General features: G+C 43.1%; 1 protein-coding gene across 1 annotated transcript in view; it reads right to left on the bottom strand.

Annotated features, from left to right (window-relative positions):
• ARHGEF6 (Rac/Cdc42 guanine nucleotide exchange factor 6) overlaps window positions 1-23669 on the bottom strand; it is a 120459-nt gene that overhangs the window by 72460 nt on the left and 24330 nt on the right. The window contains exons 3-5 of the mRNA XM_007452082.1: window positions 16353-16437; window positions 14059-14183; window positions 12250-12451 (exon numbers count right to left, since the gene is read on the bottom strand). Coding sequence (XP_007452144.1) covers window positions 12250-12451; window positions 14059-14183; window positions 16353-16437 — 412 coding nt within the window. The remainder of the gene's footprint in view (window positions 1-12249; window positions 12452-14058; window positions 14184-16352; window positions 16438-23669) is intronic.

Below are 23669 nucleotides of genomic sequence, written 5' to 3'. Positions count from 1 at the left end.
CCAATAAAGATGTAAAAAAAAAAAAGAAAAAAGAAATGTAACCCCCACTGGCTGCAACTAGAGAAAGCCCGCATGCAGCAACGAAAACCCAATACAGCCAAAAGTAAATAAATAAATAAATAAATAAATAAATAAATAAATAAAATCTATTAAAATAAAAGAAACCACTTAATAAAAATACAAGACAGCGTTCATAAATGCTTAACAGTGTCACTACAGACTATCTTCCCTACCCTCATTTTCTCCTTTGCTTCATCTTTTTTTATGTTCCATTTTTATCTTGCTATATTTTATGCTGCTTTAAACTCTTTCTGGGGACTCCCCTGGTGGCACAGTGGTTAAGAATCCACCTGCCAATGCAGGGGACATGGGTTCGAGCCGTGGTCCGGAAAGATCCCACATGCCGCAGAGCACAACTCCTGAGCCTGCACTCTAGAGGTCGCAAGCCACAACTACCAAGCCCGTGTGCCACAACTACTAAAGTCCATGTGCATAGAGCCTGTGCTCTGCAACAAGAGAAGCCACTGCAGTGAGAAGCCACGCTCCACAACAAAGAGAGGCCCCCGCTCGCTGCAACTAGAGAGAGCCCACACGCAGCAACGAAGAATGAACGCAGCCAAATAAATAAATAAAATTAATTAATTAATTTTAAGAAACCAACTCTTTCTGATGTATGGTGGAGTATAAATAACCAAATATTATCATCAGGACTTGATTTTTTTTCTTTTTAACAACAATATTTTCTAGTTTTATATCTATTACATTCCTACCCTAAAAAATGCAAAATATAGAAAAGGAAAACCAACAATTAACCCATCACCCAGAGCTAACCATCATCCAGAGTGACATTTTGAAGTACGTCTTCCCATTCTTTTTTTTTTTTTTTTTTTTTTTTTGCTATTAAAATAGATTTCTTTTATTGGGGTATAGTTGCTTTACAATGTTGTGTTAGTTTCTGCTGTACAGCGAAGTGAAGTAGAGGTCCCCGTGCTATACAGCAGGTTCTCATTAGTTCTCTATTTTATACATATTAGTGTTCCCATTCTTTTTATACATGTGTTTGTGAACACACACACACAAACACACATAGATCTTTCTTACTTCACCTACAGCTTTGTAATCCTCCTATTACAACATTATTTCATGAACATTTTCCCATTTAACCTTAATTTCTAATTTTTATTATATTTAAAATATCCCTTATGTTTACTTGGCACTTAACTGCTTTTAAGACATTTTATTTGATCTTTACAACTACCCTGTAAGGCAGAGATGATCTCGTTTTGTAGAGGAGGTCACTAGGGTGCAGGAAAGTGATGTCAGCTGCTTAAGGGCATGAATTTGGGAAATGGCAGAGCCAAGACTGAAGCCCTGGTGTGTCTTGACAAAAGCCTGTGCTCCTAACCAACAGGACGTCCAGAGATGAAGCTACTGAAGGGCCCGGTCAATGGCATGAGCAGTAGTTCCCCCCGTAGCTCAGAGGGATCATCAGTTTGATCTGGGATGGTCAGAGAAGACGTTGCTGGGCAGGGGGTACTTGATCTGTCCCTGGAGGGGAGCTAGAATTCAAATAGGCAGAGAAGACAGTAGAGAGTTTCCTAGGCAGGGAAGATGCCAGAAGCACAGCTGTAGAAATGGCAATGCTCAAGGCAGTACTGTTCCTGTGACAGTGAACTGTCCAGCTGGGCCAGGCTGGGTAAAGTGTAAATAAAACAAAAAGGCAACAATGAGGGCCAAATCTGGCACTCCTAAATGCCCCCAAACTGGGGCATAACCAGGTCTGGAAAGCTTCATGCAACTTCAAGGTCTGCCTGGATCCACATGGTGACTTCACAAGGCTTTACTGGGTAAATCTGAGCAATGCAGAGCCACCCAGCCTATTACTTGAGATTGCAAATGACAGAGTCAGGAATTGAACCCAAGTATTGTACTGCCCAGCATGGTGTTCCCCCCAGCACACCATGGTTTTGCACTCGTAGGCATATTCAAAATCGACAGTTACCAAATTGTTTCCGTTTTTTATTAGGCAAGTTTTCTACAATGTACCCTTAATGCTACTTAGAACTCGGTTGTTTTGTGCAATTATGATGTAAACCAGTCTTGATAAAAATGAAACATTCTAGAGAAACCAGCAAGATGTGACCACCTTTTGAAAGCAAGGCCAAAAGGAAGGGTAAACAGTAATGGAGAGCCTGCCAAGACAGAAGAGGAAAGGAAAGGCCACAGAAACTGGTCACTGTAACTGAAAAAAAATGTTAACTATGTGAAGTAGAACAGAGAAACATGAATTGAAGGAAAACAGTGGCTGCCATGGAGATTCCTGGGTGGCTGAACAAGATGCAAAAAGAGCTGGTGCTTTGATAAGATCAATAAAATTGTTAACAAGGATTTACTGTAGGACTTCCCTGGTGGTGCAGTGGTTAAGAATTCGCCTGCCAATGCAGGGGAAAAGGGTTTGAGCCCTGGTCCAAGAAGATCCCACATGCCACGGAGCAACTAAGCCAGTGCACCACAACTACTGAGCCTGCGTGCTGCAACTACTGAAGACTGCGCCTAGAGCCCATGCTCTGCAACAAAAGAAGCCACTGCAACGAGAAGCCCGCACACTGCAAGGAAGAGTAGCCCCCGCTCGCCGCAACTCGAGAAAGCTTGCGCGCAGCAACAAAGACCCAACACAGCCATAAATAAATAAATGAATAAAATATATATTTGAAAAAGGATGTACTGTATAGCACAGGGGACTATATTCAATATATTGTAATAACCTATAACAGAAAAGAATCGAAAAAAAAAGAATATAGATATATATATATATAACCAAATCACTTTGCTGTACACCTGAAACTAACACAATATTGTAAATCAACCACACTTCAATAAAAAAATATTACAGCGAAAAAAAATTTTTAATAAAATAAAATTGTCAAACCTCTAGCAAGACTGACAGAGGAAAAAGAGAGAAGACACAAATTACCAATAGGAGGAGTGAAGTAGGGGATGTCATTACAGACTCTGGAGATGCCCAAAAGATAAAGAAATACCATGAACAACTTAAAACACATAAATTTGATAATTAGCTATGAAATGGAGCAATTCCTCAGAAAACCAAAACTACCACAGTTCACCCAATATTAAATACACCATTTGAATAGCCTTATAATTATTCTGGAAATTGAAGTTATAAATTTAAAACTGTGGAAAAAGGAAATCTCCAGGCCCATATGGTTCTACCAAATGTTTAAGGAAGAAGCCATAGCAATTATTCCCAATCTCTTACAGAAAATAAAGAGAAGGGATCACTTTCCAATTCATTTTATAAAGTCACTATTAATTACACTGACACCAAAACCAGACAAAGACAGTACAAAAAAGAAAACCACTGACCCATACCCCTCATGAATTTTGATGCAAAAAACGATAACAAAGAATTAGCAAATAGAATTCAGTGATATTTTTAAAGAATTGTATACCATAGAATTCATCTCATGGATGTTGGTTAAATATTCAAAAATCAATCAATGAAATCCATGGTATTAATAGTCTAAAAAGAAAAATCACATGATAATAGCAATCGATGCAGCAAAAGCACAGGACAAAATTCAACACCCATTCAAGAAAAAAAAAAACTTCCAGAAAAAAAAAGGAATAAAGAGGAACTTCTCCAACTCAATAAAGAGCATCTATGAAAACCCTACAGCTAGCATCTTAACTAGCAGTGAAAGACCTAAGGCTGAATACTTCCCCCTAAGATCAGGAACAAGACAAGGATGCCTGCTCTCACCACTCTCACTCAGCCTAGTGCTAGAAGGTCTGGCTGTCCCTGCAGTCTTGGTGTAGGATGGGGAATCAATACAAAGAGAAGAAGGAAGACAGATTTGGAAGGACAACCTTAGAAAGTCTTTAAAAATGTAGTCCTGGGCTGCCCTGGTGATGCAGTGGTTGAGAGTCCGCCTGCCAATGCAGGGTACACGGGTTCGTGCCCCGGTCCGGGAAGATCCCACATGCCGTGGAGCGGCTGAGCCCATGAGCCATGGCCACTGAGCCTGCGCGTCCGGAGCCTGTGCTCCGCAACGGGAGAGGCCGCAGCAGTGAGAGGCCCGCGTACCGCAAAAAAAAAAAAAAAAAAAAAAAAAAAATGTAGTCCTTGCAAACAACTGGCCCCATAAAAAAAATTCAAGGGGTGGAAGCAAAGAGAAAAACACCAGCACTAGGTTTCAGTGACAGTTTCTTGCCTCTTGTACCGCCTTTGCCTTCCACCACTGCCTACTCCCGCCACGTGCAGTCCTAGCTTGAAACCCACCCTCGGCAACACGCAGGGAAGGAATAAGAATGTGGACGTTCAGAGGAGACAAGTCCAGTCCCTGGGGGTGGTTCAAAGTGACGGGGGGGGAGCAAAATTTGTCACCCCAAAATGTCTCTTTGGCATGTGGATTATTTTGAGCTGAAAACAATCAAGGCTCTAAAGACTCAGGAAGTCTTCCTTTTCACCACCCCCTTAGCTGGCTAGAGAATTTAGGTAGAGGGCCTGTTCCTGGAACAGAGTTATCAGCAGAGACATATGCAAAGAACGTGTGCTGGGTATGAGGGGGGCCACTCTCAGAGATCAGAGTCCACTCTGTGTCCCACTGTCTCTGTCTGGCCCAGCAAACGTTTATTTACCAAACATTTGCTTTTCCATCTCTGTGTCAATTGCCCTCCCGCCCCTTTGAAGTCCCAAAGCCCTACCCCCAACATCCTCTTTTGTCTTTAGCTGAAGTTGGTATTTAAGGTGAGGGTTTCACCATTTTGGCGACTTATTCAGTTCTCCTGGGTCTCTCCCATGTATACTTGTTATTAAACTTGGATTTCCTCCTGTTAATATCTCATATTGGCTTAGTTCTCAGACCAGACAGAAGAACCAAGAAGGGTTAGAGGAAAATTTCTTCCTCCCTGATACGACCTAACATGAAAACATAAACCTTTTACATGGTGTTTCGAAGGCCATTAAAAAACTGGTCAATTCAATTCAATCAGTGGAAAAAAAAATCAGTCAATGTAGTGAAGAATTCAAAGGGCTTATTGTGGTGGCCTCTCCCCTTGTGGAGCACAGGCTCTAGGTGCGCAGGCCTCAGCAGCTGTGGCACGTGGGCTCAGTAGTTGTGGTGCACGGGCTTAGTTGCTCCGCAGCATGTGGGATCTTCCCGGACCAGGGCTCAAACCCGTGTCCCCTGCATTGGCAGGCGGATTCTCAACTACTGTGCCACCAGGGAAGCCCAACCCTCCTACTTCTGATGTAAAGATCCCTTTCCCATTAACTCTCGATTCATTCCCCTCCCTTGCTGAGGTACAGATTCCTATGCCTGTTGGTGGTGACAGGTCAAAAAGAAATCTAGTGATAACTAGCTTTCTCTGGACATGAAGCATCTATGTGATACACCCAGAGGATTAAAACAGGAAGTCTAAATATAAAGCCCAATCCTAGTTTTGGATTTTAATAAGTAGGAAGAGTCATTTCTTAATCTGCCTTAATACAAATTTAACTAGCCATCTACCTAATCCCCTCACTTGACACCTATATTTACCTGAGAAGAAGTTTTAGAAGGATTTAATGATCCCTTAACTGAATCAGTTGCAGAAAACAGAACTTGCTTAAAATATCTGCTCTGATCATACTTGCCTCAATATTTTCTTGGCATGGACATTTTGCCGGGAAAATTTTAATGCAAAGTCCTGACAAAACATGTAGCCTCTCTCGGTAACAAAGACACAAATAAAAAAAGAGATATAGGGACCTCCCCGGTGGCACAGTGGTTAAGAATCTGCCTGCCAATGCAGCGGACACAGGTTTGAGCCCTGGTTCGGGAAGATCCCACATGCTGCAGAGTCACTAAGCCCATACACCACAACTACTGAGCTTGCATGCCACAACTACTGAAGCCCATGTGCCTAAAGCCTGTGCTCCACAACAAGAGAAGTCACCACAATGAGAAGCCCGCGCACCACAACAAAGAGTAGCCCCTGCTCACCGCAACTAGAGAAAGCCCACATGCAGCAACAAAGACCCAACACAGCCAAAAATAAAAAATTAATTTTTTTTAAAAAGAGAGATATAATTTACTACCTTACTGATGTAGTGGCAGACATGACTTTGATGTATAAACAAGTTAATTTACAAGTTACCACTGATTTTGAAGAAAAGGACTGAAAATTGGATAAATGGCTAATTTTCTTATTTATAATATATCTGACTCAAATGAAATAAAGGAGCAAGGGCCCTTAATATATCTTCTGTAGTTTATATAATGACTAAGTTATTCATACAAGTATTTTTCATGAAGATCCTTGAAAAAATATTTTTAGTCAAAATCGGGTTTACTTTTCTCATGTAACAAGAAATTGACTGGTAACAAGGGCTTCCTAATGTCACCAGTGTCCAGGTTCCATCACCCTTGGTGAGACGCTTTTATCATCATGGTCACAAAAGCCTACTCTATCTTCAGTCTTAAGCTCATGTTGAAAGGTTGTGTGTGTGTGTGTGTGTGTGTGTGTGTGTGTGTGTAAAACATTATACTCAAATATTCTATTTCTTAACTTTCTACACTATTACACACTGGTGGTTCTGTAGGTCCTCAGAAATCAACCTCCTCCTGAAGAGAGGAAGATGTCCCCAGAGCTTCGGCCATAATTATCTCTAGACAAAAGTTACAGTAGAATCTAAAACGTAAAAGGCCACTCCCCAAGGGCAAACTTCCAGAGCATGAAGTGCTCTTGTCAAGGGAAGAAAACACTGCACAGCTCTCCATGGCACAGCCACCTGCAGGGTTAAGGGCTGTCTGGGGCTAGGGTTGCTTCATTTGGTTTCTAAGACAATCCTAAAGAACCTGTAGTATCAGCCTGAATGGTACCCCAGGCTACCATGAACAAGTATGTCAGAATTCCTGACTACTTGAGTGACCTCAGTGTTACACATCCGCCCCAATAGTAAGCAGATGGTTCCATGCCTGATTCAACTTCATAAAGGACCCAGAAGTTGTATGGCAGAGGAGTTTAAAACTCCAAGTTGAAGGTTTCGTTTCTTTGAGCTAGGCATTTAACTTGGAAATCATTTCTTTAACTCTTTAAAAATAAATTTTCTTTCCTGAGCTTACATAGCAGTATGGACTTCGTGGAAAGAAATTCCAAAGTTGACAAGTATTTTCTAGACCAAGCATAAAACAGCACAACATTGAATTTATATTGTCCTTCAGCAGCGTCCTAGGTAGGTTTTGGCCTGCTTACTGTTTTGTGGAGGCAAGACTTGGGTGGGAAAGAATTCAAGTCAGCAAAGACCTGACACCTACTTTCCCAGCAAGACCTTTGCATTACACCTAGCTCATCTCTTCCACGGTCCCCTAAACTCGCTCTGCTCACCTACCACAGCTCTTTCATGGATTTTGATCTCCCCAACCAATCACTACAACTTCGATTGTCCTTCTGGGCCTATCCACACAGTCTCCGTGTCTTTGAGGGTTCAGCTAGAGCCCTATCTCCTCCAGGAAGTCTCTCCCGACCTCTCCAGCCACCGTGTTCTCTCTGTCCACTGATGATCTGCTATGTATTTGACGCTTCATCATCCACCACTTCGTACTGTCCATTATCAGTTTCATCTGCAGCTCTTCTCTCTCCCGTGCTCCAAATCCATACTGCCAACCTGCTAGAAATCTTCAGAATGATGACTCGCTGGCGCCTCCACTCAACATGTCCAAAACAACTCATCATCTTCAGTACCAATTACCCCCCCAGCACGCACGCACACGCACGTGCACACACACACCCTTCTCCTAACTTCTCTATTAATGGAGTTCAGCATGTATGTCTAAAGCACTGCATTAGGCACTATGGAGATAGGAAGGTATACAAAGATGAATAATTTCCCTTTGACCTACATGTCAGGATGAGTTAGGCTCCCCTCTTCTGCTCACCACTCTCCAGAGTACCCTGTATTTGGAAGTTACCATTCAATATGCTAATGAGATCTTCCCCTCACTAGACTATGAACACCATGAGGGCAAGGGGCATGCCTTAGGTTTCTGTGCCTGACCGGTGCCCAGGTCAGAGACTGATATCCTAGTCCTCTGCTGGCTGGCTAGGTGGATGACATCGCATGCCCTTAAGGAGTTCACCATCAAGCTGGACCCCTAGACTTGGCGTTATGCTCACCTCTTCCCTTTTCCTCATAGCTGATTATCAGCCAGTTTTCTTGATTCTATTTTCACAATATCTACTGCATCCATCCACTTCCTCTTCCTCTCCACTGTCGCCAAAGTCACCCACGCCACTATCTGGATTGCTGAGACCTCAGCAGTAGTCTTCACTGGTTTCCCCACATCCTCATTGGTTATCCCCACCACTTCCCTGCCATCCAGCCCCAACACCACCACTAGAAAGATGTCCCTAAACCACATGCAACCCCCTGCTTACAGCTTGTCATTGACACCCTTCTTAATGTAGGTCCAGCTCAAGGCCCCACCCCTTCTCTTCACTCACCAGACCCTCAGCCCAAATCCTCCTACCACCCACTCCATGCTTCCCTACTTCCCGGCTTTAACTTAGTGACTCCTTCTAACCTTCTGCCCATCATAAGCCTCTTTTCATCATTCAAGAACCAAATCAAGTGCTTTTCTCCTCTGAGGTTATTGTTAATCACATCGTTTCTTTACTCCTCCAACAGCTTCGTATGTAGAGCTTTGTCTGTGTGACTCTGTCCTATCCTGTCATGGTTGGTTGTGTACACACCTATCTTGACTACTAGACTGTAAGCTCCTTGGGGGCAGGGTCCATGAGGACAGATTTTTATAGCCCCCTCCCCACCAAGTACCCAGAAGATGCTCAATGAACAAGCTAAACAGAATTGAATGACCTTTTGATCCCTGGTCCGAGAAGATCCCACATGCCTCAGAGCAGCTAAGCCTGTGCGCCACAACTACTGAGCCTGTGCTCTAGAGCCTGCGAGCCACAACTACTGACCTGCGTGTCACAACTACTGAAGCCTGCATGCCTAGAGCCCACGCTCTGCAATGAAGAGTGGCCCCCACTAGCCGCAACAAGAGAAAGCCCACACATAGCAACGAAGACCCAATGCAGCAGAAAATAAATAAATAAATAATAAATTTATTTTAAAAAAAAAGAATTGAATGAACTGCCCCACAATATTCATTGATTGTACAAATATTTACTGAGCCCAACAACACAGAAAAAACATCTCTGCCCTTGTGGTACTTACATTCTAATGGTCGGATACAGATGGTAAATGAAATAAATAAGTAAATGTACACTATGTTAGATAGAAAGAAATGGTAAACAAAAACCTACAAAAGGAAAGGGGGATAGGGCCAGTGGGAATAGGGTTCAATTTTCTCCTGGGTGACCAGGAAAGGTGCTACCCTGAAGCCAACGAGTGAGCAAAGACCTGAAGTAGGTAAGGGAACCAGCCGTGCTGGTATCTGGGGAGAGCATTCCAGGTGGAGGAACAGCAGGTGAGGCAGGAGCCTGTCTGGAACAGGCAACCAGGAGGCCAGTGTGGCTGAAGTGTGATGAGTGAGGGGGAGAGAGGTCAAAGAGAAGGCCAGAGGGGCCACCAGAGGCCAAATCCTGGAGGGCCTTGTAGGCTATTGGGAATGACCTTGACCTTTACTCTTTTTGAGATGGGGAGCCATTATACTACTCAAGTTACACTTTGAAAGGATCACTCTGGATCTACTGAGTTTAAATTAGATTACAGGGGTGACAAGGACAGGAGCAGGGATGCCAGTTAGGAAGCTACTGCAATAATCTAGGTGAGAGATGGTCCATATTCTTCCAGTCTGAGGCCTTCCCTGACAAGCAGGCTTCCTGGCCCCAGCTAGCCAGACCTATCCTTGACAGTTGCATAGGATGCTTCTAAGGGTTAGGTTCCCTAGGTGCTCAAACCAGAGCCAGAAAGCTGCCAGGTGAGTCCTTAACTGAGTTGTAAACCAAAGAGAGTATAGGAAAAGCTCTAAGGGAAGGGGCCAAAGACCAGGAGAAACAGCTCGGGGCAGTCGGTCCACAAGGCAGGGGCCAGACTATACGCTATAAGGCTACAAGGCATCTCAATAAGGGACACTATAAGGAGTGCGTGCTGTCTGTCTGCCCCCCACAACCCCTCAAACAATGCTTGGGACTCCCAGGCCAGGAAGCAAGAGCTGTTCCTTTTAGTTTTACAGATGAAGCCAAGTTAGAGTGAATGTGTCAAATTATTTAGAGATCCTAATGAGATTACACAAATTGAAAGATGCAGCAACGGGTAAAAATCGGCTGTGAAAATCATCAAAACCAAGGAAATTTCAAGCACAGCCTGTGAAAATACTTCAGGGCTCAACAGAAACGTCTCAATTCCCAGTAATATTGCATTGGCCAAAAAGTTCGTTCAGGTTTTTCCTAAGTGTAACGGAAAAACCCGAACGAACTTTTTGGCCAAGCGAATTGAAAACTGTTAAGACATCTACACATACATATATAATTATAAATCTGTTACTAAACACTTATTCCATTAAAGGAAATGCCCCACCTTCACCCAACGCACAACACAGAAAAGCATGAAACTAAATGTTATCTCAAATGCTTTAGGGAAAAGCTCCTCACAGTGGTTATCTGGGGGAGGAGGTGAGGAAGAGGGGAATATTTATTATCTACATTATCTATTTCTATAAGTTTTAACTTATTTACAGTGAGCCTATAATTTTATTAAATAATAGTATTAATTTTGAGGCATTAAAAAAAGCAATAAAGGGACTTCCCTGGGGGTGCAGTGGTTAAGAATCCACCTGCCAATGCAGGAGACATGGGCTCGATCCCTGGTCCAGGAAGATCCCACATGCCGCGGAGCAACTAAGCCCGTGTGCCACAACTACCGAGCCTGCTCTCTAGAGCCCGCAAGCCACAACTACTGAGCCCACATGCCACAACTACTGAAGCCCACGCGCTTAGAGCCTGTGCTCTGCAACAAGAGAAGCCACCTCAACGAAGAGTAGCCCCCGCTTGTCGCAACTAGAGAAAGCCCGCACACAGCAACGAAGACCCAACGCAGCCAAAAATAAATGAATAAAAATTAATTAATTAATTAATTTTTTAAAAAAGCAATAAGGACATTAACCAAAGGAAAAAATACACTGAGGCACTACCTACTTAAAAGGAGCCCTTGGGTAAATAGCTTTCAAGAGTGAAGAGATATAATAATGTGAATAACTGAACCTTATTTTATCTGTATCGTGACATTTTTATAATGCTAGGGATTTATTTTTAAATATAGGCAGGACCTAGTTTCTTTTTTTTAATTAATTAATTAATTTTATTTATTTATTTTTGGCTGTGGTGGGTCTTCGTTGCTGCGCGCAGGCTTTCTCTAGTTGTGGCGAGTGGGGGCTACTCTTCATTGCGGTGCGCAGGCTTCTCATTGCGATGGCTTCTCTTGTTGTGGAGCATGGGCTCTAGGCACGCGGGCTTCCATAGTTGTGGCTCATGGGCTCTAGAGCGCAGGCTCAGTAGTTGTGGCGCACGGGCTTAGTTGCTCCACGGCATGTGGGATCTTCCCGGACCAGGGCTTGAACCCATGTCCCCTGCATTGGCAGGCAGATTCTTAACCACTGCACCACCAGGGAAGCCCAGGACCTAGTTTCTTAAATAATAAAAGGGAAGTACATTACCCAAGCAAGTTCTAGAAAGATTACTGATGAGTGATTAGATTGCATTCTCTGGGTATCATTAATGAGTTAAGGGCAATCTTTTTCAGAATCAAAGTGGCCAGACAGCTTCCTGCAGTCCTATGATTATTATTTCTCCTACACATCTCTGAGGCATTTAGACTTAGGTCTGCTCAAAGAGCTTAGGGCTAAAAAAGGAAGTTAGCACATGACCTCTCTTATTGTTGTATTCTGCCATGGTGATCCTTAGAGTAGCAGGAAGGGCTTTGTACTATATTACACGGGCTAGAATTAGTAGACAGAAGTGGACATAGTTAACGTGGAACAGTTGTCTGAGCTTTGAATTCTTTTGCTTTTTTAGGTTTTGCTGCCTTGATGTAGTCTAAGTACAACTTGGTTTCAAGATATCTAATCATAGATTTTTTTCCCAGTTCTGTTCTTGTCTTATTTTTGACATACACATACAAGTACAAACAATTCTGTTAACCAATGAAAACTACAAGATTTTTGGTCCGAAGACCAAGAAAGTACAAAAGTCACAGTCAAGAAAGCTTTGAAAAGATTGACTTACCACTGGATTTAATTTCTCGGACATAATTACTAGGGAACCAGCCTGTTCTCCCATTTAATGTGCCTTCCCACCAGCCTCCTTCTTCAACTCTAGTAACATAAATGATGTCCCCTTTACAGACAGACAGTTCATCTTCATTAGTCTGCTTAAAGTTGAATCTCGCCTTTACTATCAACTGGTGACTTCCATTTTCCGTCATCTCCTGGAGAAACAAAAGTCACACCAGATTAGGCGCTCATCTCAATGAGGCAGGGGCAGATATTCTATGAATTTAGGCAAATAAAGTAGAGTGACCAAGGATAAAACCTCAGGTCCATCTCAGTCTTGAGTTTTTAATTTAGGAATGGACCTAACATGGGTAGGCCTTGGGGGAATGAGGGGAAGAGGATTAATAAAGCCCTCAAAATTGTAGGCAAACTTTTGCATTTGTGAGAATGTGTATTTTGGAGGAGGTCATAGCTTTTATTTCCTTCTCCCCCACCAATTATCTAAAGATACTTTTTTTTTTTTTTTGGCCACGCCGCTCAGCTTGCGGGGATCTTAGTTCCCCGACCAGGGATCGAACCCAGGCCCCCTGCAGTGGAAGCTCGGAGTCCTAACCACTGGATTGCCAGGGAAGTCCCAAAAGATACTTATTTAAATGAGCCAGGAAACAAAGTAGAGTAATAAACTATCCCACTCTGCCTCTACCCAACACCCGAAGTCTTACATAATTCCGTGACCAAGATTAGGTACCAACCTCCTCTCATAAAATCTGCCTCCCCCTTCCAATTACTAAGAATATCTTAAATTGGCTAAGACTTATTCATATGCAAAGATCAAATATCCCACAGTTACCTAAGTCTGGAGTTCTTAACCTGTCACACAAACATGTCCCTTTGAGAAGCTGATAGCACAATAAGCCTTGACCCAAAACACAGACCAGTAAGTTCACACACAGGAGATTTTACAGACAATTTGAGAGGGCCCAAGGGGTATGGAACCATAGAGTGTTCATCAGCTTCTGAAAGAGATCTGCAATCTCAAAAGATTAAGTGCTTTGGAAGTAATTAAAGTACTTTGGAAGTAATAGCTCATGAGGGCTTAAAGCAAGTGGGTGGATTTTGACAAGGAATAAAGGTCTCAAAAGAGCAGAAGCTAGGGCGCTCCCTCCCAAATGAAAGCTCCCATGGGGGGGTGGGGGGAGGGAGATGCAAGAGGGAAGAGATATGGGAACATATGTATATGTATAACTGATTCACTTTGTTGTGAAGCAGAAACTGGCACACCATTGTAAAGCAATTATACTCCAATAAAGATGTAAAAAATGCAAAAAAAAAAAAAAAGACCAAATGCAAAGATAACCGAGCTATCCCAATATAGGAGCTCGTCCTGGGCTCAATAGGAATGCAAAGAGAAAAAAGAAAATGACAGTGGCAATGATGAGAGCAAGTAATATACACTGATTGCCTTCTATGTGCCAGGCACTATTTAGTTCTCCTAATAACCCAGGGGGAGAGGGGAAATAACAGCAAACTTCCCTCCGGAAGTCGCCCTAATGACTGACATTTGCATAGCATTCTCAGTTGCTCAGTTCTAGAAAGGGACAGGACTTTGGGGCTTCAACCCCGATTTTCAGACTCTCTGCCCCACATGCCTTTGATTTGCTCCCATGGGCCAGCCTGAATTGGGGCGAAGTTCCAAATTCGTTTTCTCACAACGCCCCAAACAACAGAATGGCTATGTCACCACCTATGGAGATGTAACCGAGATAGCAATCAAAGTTTACAAATTTTAAAACAGGCAGGGGGAATTGGGGACCAGACTTACCACTGGCTTTGACTGCCTTTGCAGCCCTGGAGCTGTGCTAGAAACTGCTCCCTGTGGGTTTGTCTGAGAGCTATTAGCAGCGCTAAGAGAAGAGGAACGTCCACATGGCCTTTCTGAGAGCTGATCTGTGAAAAGAGGAAAAGGCACCGTAAAGAGAACCCCTTGTGTCAGAAAAACATCTACAGCTTAATATTATCTTTCACGGGACATTATCAAAGGCAACCTGATCATAATTCTAACTGCTCTATGATGAACATGCCGAGCTTATTTCATGCCCTTCCCCGCCTCCCTTTTTGGTGGCCAACTTCTTTTTCTTAACCTTACTGGCCATTGCTCTCCAGTAGAATGGAAAACAGCGACAGAACCACATTTTCTCTTAACCCATTTCCCTGCAACTCTTCCCTCCTGAACCCGTTGCAACAGTATGCCCTGTTAGCCCAGGCAGAACTATATTGGGTACCAAACAGCTGTTTGTGGCTCTTATTACTTTGAAATATTTCAAATTTCTCGCTTTGCTTTTTGGCCTATAACTGAGTGGTTCTTTTCTTCCTCGCATGGAACAGTCTGTGTGGCACATATTATGTAAAATCCCTCTTATGCCTGGGGGAAGGGGTGGGGAGAATGAGAATGAGAGAGAATGTGTGTTTGAGAAAGATGCAGTCTTGATACTGGAATTATTTTTTTAAAAGAATCAAACTCAAGAGTCTTCTCTTCCTTGAAACCTTGTGAAATTCAATCAGCCCAGCGCTGAGCTGGGTGTTTTCAGTATGGCGAGAGCCGTACGAAAGGGAGGAGCTGGCTTCCTGACAAATTCAAATGAGGGTTCTTTTCCTCTCCATTTATTTTTAAAAGATATAAACTGCAAAAGTCTAAAGCCCAAACATTCCCGAGGCGACAAGCTCAGTATCCAAGTAATTTCCTTGATGCTGTGGATTTTAACTTTCACCTCCTTGTACTTTATAAATATCTATGGCAAGGGAAGAGACTGTAAAACTTGCTAGGAGAGTTTGGCAAAGGAACATATAATTTGTACGGCATAATGTTCGAATTATACGACCCTCCCTGCCCAGAACTGGATAGTTGTCATGTGTGTTAAATATAGTTACTTGAATTAGCTGTACTTTCTGCTATACGCCTTGCAATAGCTCCAAAGCATTTTCTTCCAGAGAGCAAAAGAACAACTTCAGAGAAGTATTTTTACATTTATTGCTATTATATACAGCTCTTTTGACTAAAACTATAATTACTTGATAGCTTCCTAGATGCTCCAGCCTATTTGGCACTGATTATATTGTCTGTTCTTGTTCGCTCATTGTTTCACGTGGGTAAGTTGAGTCTCCCTAAATAGACGGTAATTTTCTCCAGGGCAGGGACCAAGTCTTACACTTCCTTTGTAGCACCTGGCAGTGCTGGGCACACAGCCTGTTGACTCTCTAACGGTTTGAGCATCAGGACCCGTGATGGAGCATCAGGGCTCTGGAGTCGGTCAGATGTGGGTCTGAATCCCAGGTCTGCTGCTTACTTTCTACTTGGGCCACTATGGGCCTGACTTTCCTTATCTGTAATACGGACCTAATACTAACAGGTCCCAGGCTTGTTTCAAAGATTGAATGAGATCACCGATGGCTCTTAGCACAGCCGAGACCCATAGTAAGGGCTCAACACATTTTAACTATGGTTATTACTGCCCAGCTGTAGGTAAGATACTATATCACGGAAGGAATGAAGTTATACTTTAAGGTTGTCATCATTTGCTTCGCATTTACTAGGATTTACATTTCATTCCGCCAACGTGATGGATACTAAACATTTAAATAAACGATGTTCTTTTCACTCACTATGAACCTGAGGTTTCATTTCCAGCGCAAGGTTACTGAAGGGTTCCTTAACATGGACAAAGGCATACAGAAAACTATGAGAAAAAATATGTCTCTGGTGGAGAAAGGGAAGTAACGGCTGCATTTTGTAAACTTTATGAAAAAGGGAACTGATATTTTTTCCTTTTTATTTTCCGTCATGTTATACTCCATTGCCTATTCAATAGCTTTGAATGAAATTGTTTCTTGGTTCTTATTATATTAAGGGCATTAGAATAACCTCTGTGACAGTTATGTTTAAATCCTAAACTATGACAGATTAAAGTATCTGGCACCCATCAGGGTTTCTTTAGGGGGAGGGGAGAAGTCTGCCCCAATCGCACAATCCTGGCCATAGATAGTTGGCTCCTAGGGTAATCAGAGACATGTGAACCCAAATGTGTCACCCAGAACCCATCTGTCCCAAGCCCTGCTTACCTTCTGTTGCTTTGTTGACAGCTAAAAGAGTGCTCAGAACCTTGGAGAAATTGACCCCTGCATGAAGGTCATCAGGATCAAATACCTATGAGAAAGGAAATTGAAACTGTTAAGACACTGTAAGTATTCAACTCAACAAACCAAACTATCAGAAGGCCACTTCCTCTAGCTCTCAGGAGAAAAAAAAATGTAAAAGCCAAGACCCAAACCTCTGTATACCTTTGGGGAGAAATGAAAGCAGCAGCTGAGCTGCCTAATGACATGTGGCGGGCCATCAGTGAGTCAGAGAGAAGCAGTAATGGGAAATGAGAGCCACGCCGAGTCCAGGGCCCACTAGGAAATGCACAGATCTGCTCTTCTGACCTGAGCCCATCAATACTCTCAGCCCAGTTACTGGAAACTCTGTGCTGGGTTACAGTCAATGCCCATCACCTACAGAAGGAGGGGAAGTCTTTGTAACACGCTTTCCTCTGTAGAGTTTATTCACTGTTCTCAGCCAGGGCACTGTCTGCAGGGCCTTCCTCTCTGCTGCCCATCCTCCCCAAGGCCACCCACTGGGTCCCAACTCCATGTCGCCCAACTTTCTGCCCAGGCCTGCCTCTTGCTCCCAGCCTCAATGCCCGGTTCTGCCCCTTGACCTTGCCCCTCTCAGCTCATCTTCATGGATTTGACCCTTGGGTGGCCTGAGCCTATAGGTTCTTCCTGGCCTTAGGTGACTATTCCAGGTATGACCTCTGACCTTCCTGGTATTGCTCAACTGCCAGCAGCAAAACATTAAAGAAATACAATATTTCACCTGGCCTGTCGCAACCATCATTCTGATATCCCACTGTCCCTAGGGAAGATACCAAGCAGTTGTTATTTGAAAGACAATTGCTAATTTAAAAATGTATTCAGGGCTTCCCTGGTGGCGCAGTGGTTAAGAATCCGCCTGCAAATGCAGGGGACACGGGTTCGAGCCCTGGTCCGGGAAGATCCCACCTGCCGCGGAGCAACAAAGCCCATGGGCCACAACTACTGAGCTTGCACTCTAGAGCCCGCGAGCCACACGACTGAGCCCACATGCCACAACTACTGAAGCCCGCGCACCTAGAGCCCGTGCTCCCAACAAGAGAAGCCACTGCAATGAGAAGCCTGCACACCGCAATGAGAGTAGTCCCTGCTCACCAAACCAGAGAAAAGCCCGCGTGCAGCAGATGAAGACCCAATGTAGCCAAAAATAAAATAAATAAAATAAAAATAAATTAATTAAAAAAATAAAATAAAACGTATTCAATATCTTGTAATAACCTGTAATGGAAAAGAATCTGAAAAAGAATAGATATATAACTGAATCACTTTGCTGTACACCTGAAACACTGTAAATCAACACTATTTCAGTAAAAAAAAATTAAAAATTTAAAAACTACAAAAATTAAAATGTATTCATTGTTTTAAAATGTATGGAGGTGTCTTCTAGTCTCATAAATGTGTATTTGAATCAAGAAGTATGCTCAAGCACAGGCACAACCTATTAATCTGCCAGCCAATGATGCCAATCTATATATATCTATAGGTAACCCGACGCCCACCTTCTGGATGGAAATACACTTTCAAAAAACATTTCATTCCAGGATGTCTAGAAGTTTGCACCCTTTTTTTTCCCCAATGTGGTGATGGGAATAAAATGTACCTTTGCACATGGGACATGGTTGGTAATGAGCCTAAGATTTTGAAGGATCTGTCTTCCCGTCAGGTAGAGACATTTGTTCCATTTCTAATCCTCATGTTTTCTGGGAGCTGCGTCAAGACCCAATTTTATCTTCTTTGTGTACATATTCTAGAAGACCTAAAATCGGTCTCTCGAATGAAAATATAGAGTATCGGGGCTTCCCTGGTGGCGCAGTGGTTGAGAGTCCGCCTGCCGATGCAGGCGACACGGGTTCATGCCCCAGTCCAGGAAGATCCCACATGCCGCGGAGCGGCTGGGCCCGTGAGCCATGGCCGCTGAGCCTGTGCGTCCGGAGCCTGTGCTCCGCAACGGGAGAGGCCACAACAGTGAGAGGCCCGCGTACCACAAAAAAAAAAAAAGAAAGAAAGAAAATATAGAGTATCTATTTTTTTTTCAAATTTGGGGGGGGGCATCAGTATAAGCAATATATGCAAATGTGTGCCCCTTCTGAGACTTAGAACTCTTTTTTTTAAATAAATTTATTTATTTATTTATTTTTGGCTGTGTTGCGTCTTTGTTGCCGCACGAGGGCTTTCTCTATTTGCGGCGAGCGGGGGCTGCTCTTGGTTGCGGTGCACGGGCTCTAGGAATGCACGGGCTTCAGTAGTTGTGGCACACGGGCTTCAGTAGTTGTGGCTTGCAGGCTCTAGAGTGCAGGCTCAGTAGTTGTGGCGCACGGGCTTAGTTGTTCCGCAGCATGTGGGATCTTCCCGGACCAGGGCTCGAACCCGTGTCACCTGCATTGGCAGGCGGATTATTGACCACTGCGCCACCAGGGAAGTCCCCACACTCTTTATTCATTTAATCAGTGAATGTTTTGCATTCAAACTTAAAATGACTGAAGAGCCCAATCACATCTAAAAATGAAACACTAATACACTTCTAGCAAAGGGGGAATGTCGATATTACTAAAGAGTTAAATGACAGTACGATCCAAATATGTTCCTGAATGCTACAACCTAAAATGCAAACGTTGGACTTCCCTGGTGTTCAGTTGTATTGGTACTTGGCTGAATTTGAGAACAAACAAACTGATCAGGAAATGAAACGTGCATCAACAAGAGGCACTGTGTCTGCTTGAGGGAAGTTGCCTGCACTATACACAGTTCCCTTTTTAGAAAACCTCAATACACTAGAATGTACCCACAGATGCTGTTCTGAAGCACTTGGAACTCCATAGGAAGAAGTTGGAAGAGGCCTCTCGGGACCAGCAGAGAAGGCAATGCCTGAGGGTTATGATTTCCAAGCAGATGGAAGGTTAGATAGAACCATGAATGCCCTCTACGGCACTGCACCCTCACAAGCCTCACATGGAACAGTACCGAACATTCCACCCCAGACCTTTCTTCCATGCACTTGAGATTGGTCACCTACTAAAATAGAAATATTATTTGGAGGGAGTGCAATACTTTCAGCTGTTATCAGTCTTTTACATCTTAGTGGAAACGAGAGGTGTGAGACCAAGTTTAGAGATGATGATGTGGAGAAAAATTAAGGGCACTGGCACCCAACTGGGAAAAAGCAAGGGAGACAACCCCAGCATGGAGAGGGTGCGGGCAGAGCAAAGAGAAGTAGATTCCAATAAAGCCACTTGCCTAGGCCTAATCCCAACCATTTATATGTGCAAAATGGAGAACCAATTCCCCTTTTCTACCTGCAAAGCAGTGGGATGGTTAAAAGGTGATGCAAATTTGTACTTTGACGCCATTATGCGATTTCACAATACAAAGTCCCAACGACACTCATCTCCCTATACTCTGTGCAAGCCTCACTCGCTTGTTTAGTGTCTCTGGTATGAAACTGAGTCCCAGATTAGCTGAACTTTCTTGATTCCTATTTTGGTGCAGAAATTAGCTGCTTGGTTCCAGTTGAATCTGTGAAGGTCAGATGAACAGCAGGATTCCCTCCCTCCATTTACCACTACTGTGAGGCAGACAGGTAAGAAAGGATTGCTTCTTAGACTACAGCTCGATGGTTTCAAGGTCCCACGCCTGCAATGGGATGAGGCAAGGTTCAAGTATAGCAACGACAAAAAAACATTTACTTTACGCTGGGTAAGCAATAGGAGAGACAAGGATTAAAGTTCATTCAAGATTCTTTTTTTTAAGTATTTACATAGAGCCAGCCTAAGGTCTAATCCTACATCGGCAGCTGAACTCAGACAAGGCATTTCATTTTTAAACGTATCCCCACATTTTTCCATTTTGGAGATCCACAATGACAGCAAAACCTATTTTCCATCCACTAAACACCAGGTGTTAATTCTGAACCATTGGGGATCTGCCAGTATAAGCTGCACAGAAGTTAATATTTATATGGCTTTACAAATAGATCCTTTTTGGAGGAGTCTTCAGTTTCAACATGTATGCTATTTTATGACATTTTCCCTAAACTGAGAAAAGCAAGGAAGCACAGGAGAAGACACTCCCCCCAGCCACTTGGTAGTCTTACAGCTATGATTTCTTGACTTACCAAGCCCTTGCTATGCGCTATATGCTGACACCATGCTTGGAGTCTTCATTGCCCTTGATTCTCCGAGCAAGCCTGTAATGTGGGTACAATTATTTTCTCCGTTTTATAGATAAGTAAACAGTGACTCAGAGTAAGCAGTTAAGTCACAAAGCAAGAAAGTGATGGAACCAATAAAAATACACAAGAAAGTGCTCCAAGAGGCATTTTAGCCCTGTATGCACATTTTATGTTTTCATGAGCCATGAAAAAGATGAGAAAGAAATCTGTGAGTTTGTACACAAAAAGAAATCCCTTGCTGCTGTCGATATGTTTGTACACAAAAAGAAATCCCTTGCTGCTGTCGATATGAAATCCCTTGCAGCATCTGTACCATACGCAGCAAGTTTGTTACAACCTCTAAGATGACTTAATTCAACTAATTGTGACAAAGAGAAAATGGCCTATATGAGAAGACTGTCTCCCCAGGAGCTTTGCCTAACTCATGTGCTGTCCTTCTCATTTCAAGGGGCAGCCCTGACCCAGCAGGCACCTGGTCATGTTTGCCAGAAGGGGGTTAGGGCTGCTCTGAGTTACTTCTATTTGTTCATCTGGTTCCATCGTCCACATAAGTGAGGTGTTAGCTGGGCGGGGGGGTGCAGGGGGAGGACGGCATCCAGCCCATGGTTATAGGACCAAGTGAAACCATTCCTCGGCATCATGCTCTCAGAACCTGAGGTAACCAGTCACGGCCCCAGCCACATCCTTGTTAAGAGAAGAAGCCATACCATATGCTAGTTCAGATGCCTAGTGATGGGTGATGCCTGTGATGCCTCTAATGTCATGTGGCTTCAGCACCATTCAGTGGACTTCATTTAAAGTTAATATAGGGTTCGAAGTGATCACAATAGGCTCCATCACTCAACTATTAAAGTCTAATCAACTGCAAAGCAAGTGATTCAGTGGGACCACATGGACATAGCTTATGTTTCAGGACCATTTTTTTAAAAAATTCCAAATATTTCAGGAACATTCCATCTCTTCCTTGTTCTTACTGAATAAGATCTTAAATTAACTTAGCCCATCTTGAATCACATTCTCTTATCCTCACAGCTGAGCACGCTGCCTCTGTTAACCCCTGAACTTGGGAGGAAATGTCATTACGTTGTGCGACAGAGAAAGCAAATCTGAGCTGCTTAGTCATATTTCACCGGGTGGCAGTGCTCCTGGCTCTGTGGACATGACCTGGGATGCTTCCACTCAGCTCCTACTAAAATCAGCCACCAAGTCAGCAACAAATAATGCTCTCAGCTCAGAAACTGGACTAAATTCGCCACTGGTATTCCACTTACTAGAACACAGTGGATGGCATGTGTACCCTGCCTGGTTTTAAATAATAACTGTTTCAATTTGATATGGAGCAAACACTGCTCTCTACTTCTCTCTTATTTCCTTCCTTTCTCTCCATTTCAGCAATTTAGGGAACAAGATGTGACTTATGCATGTAGTTGCAATAACATCAGTATACTGAAAAGAGCCCTGATGTGAGGGTCAGGAGACTTTGACTCCATCCCAGATTTGTCACTGCCGAGCAGTCGTGAGGACCTAAGGAAAGCAACACTACTTTCTTTGTGGCTCTGTTTCGCATCAGGACAGTGAGAGATGTCTTTGACCAAAGGAGCGCAGGAAAAGGCCTGCTGGTCCATCATCTGAATAGGCGCTCCCAAAGGCAGCATCTCGGCTGGGTCTCCAGGGTCCAGAATCTGGCCTTCGGTTCTCAAGCCTCTTGAAAATGGACTTATATTAACCACATTCACAAAAGGCCAATGCATAAGCCAAAATGTCAATTTACTAATTAAAAAAAAAAAATGAACCATGAAGAGGATTGGATACTCCCATTTTATGGGCCAGATCACTCTCTCCCAATAGAGAAATCTGCATAGGAAGCCAAATTACAATTAGAAATTTGCTGGATAATACAGAATCAAAGCAAAGGGAGTCTGGGGTATCACGGCCTAACATAATTATTACCTGTTTACAGTTGATTTTTTCAAAATGTCATTTCTTTTTACATCTTTATTGGAGTATAATTGCTTATCAATGGTGTGTTAGTTTCTGCTTTATAACAAAGTGAATCAGTTATACATATACATATGTCCCATTATCTCTTCCCTCTTGCATCTGCCTCCCTCCCACCTTCCCTATCCCACCCCTCTAGGTGGTCACAAAGCACCGAGCTGATCTCCCTGTGCCATGCGGCTGCTTCCCACTAGCTATCTATTTTACGTTTGGTAGTGTATATATGTCCATGCCACTCTCTCGCTTTGTCACAGCTTACCCTTCCCCCTCCCCATATCCTCAAGTCCATTCTCTAGTAGGTCTGTGTCTTTACTCCTGTCTTACCCCTAGGTTCTTCATGACATTTTTTTTCTTAAATTCCATATATATGTGTTAGCATACGGTATGTGTCTTTCTCTTTCTGACTTACTTCACTCTGCAGGACAGACTCTAGGTCCATCCACCTCATTACAAATAGCTCAATTTCGTTTCTTATTATGGCTGAGTAATATCCCATTGTATACATGTGCCACATCTTCTTTATCCATTCATCCGATGATGGACACTTAGGTTGTTTCCATCTCCGGGCTATTGTAAATAGAGCTGCAATGAACATTTTGGTACATGACTCTTTCTGAATTATGGTTTTCTCGGGGTATATGCCCAGTAGTGGGATTGCTGGGTCACATGGTAGCTCTATTTGTAGTTTTTTAATGAACCTCCATACTGTTCTCCATAGTGGCTTTACCAATTCACATTCCCACTAGCAGTGCAAGAGTGTTCCCTTTCTCCACGCCCTCTCCAGCATTTATTGTTTCTACATTTTTTGATGATGGCCATTCTGACTGCTGTGAGATGATATCTCATTGTAGTTTTGATTTGCATTTCTCTAATGATTAATGAAGTTGAGCATTCTTTCACCTGTTTTTTGGCAATCTGTATATCTTCTTTGGAGAAATGTCTATTTAGGTCTTCTGCCCATTTTTGGATTGGGTTGTTTGTTTTTTTGTTATTGAGCTGCATGAGCTGCTTGTAAATTTTGGAGATTAATCCTTTGTCAGTTGCTTCATTTGCAAATATTTTCTCCCATTCTGAGGGTT

This window comes from Lipotes vexillifer, unplaced genomic scaffold (genome assembly GCF_000442215.2).
Source record: "Lipotes vexillifer unplaced genomic scaffold, Lipotes_vexillifer_v1.1 scaffold1114, whole genome shotgun sequence".
NCBI classification, from domain to species: Eukaryota; Metazoa; Chordata; class Mammalia; order Artiodactyla; family Lipotidae; genus Lipotes; species Lipotes vexillifer.
The sequence above is the reverse complement of the archived record's forward strand: the minus strand, read 5'-3'. Positions and strand labels throughout refer to the sequence as shown.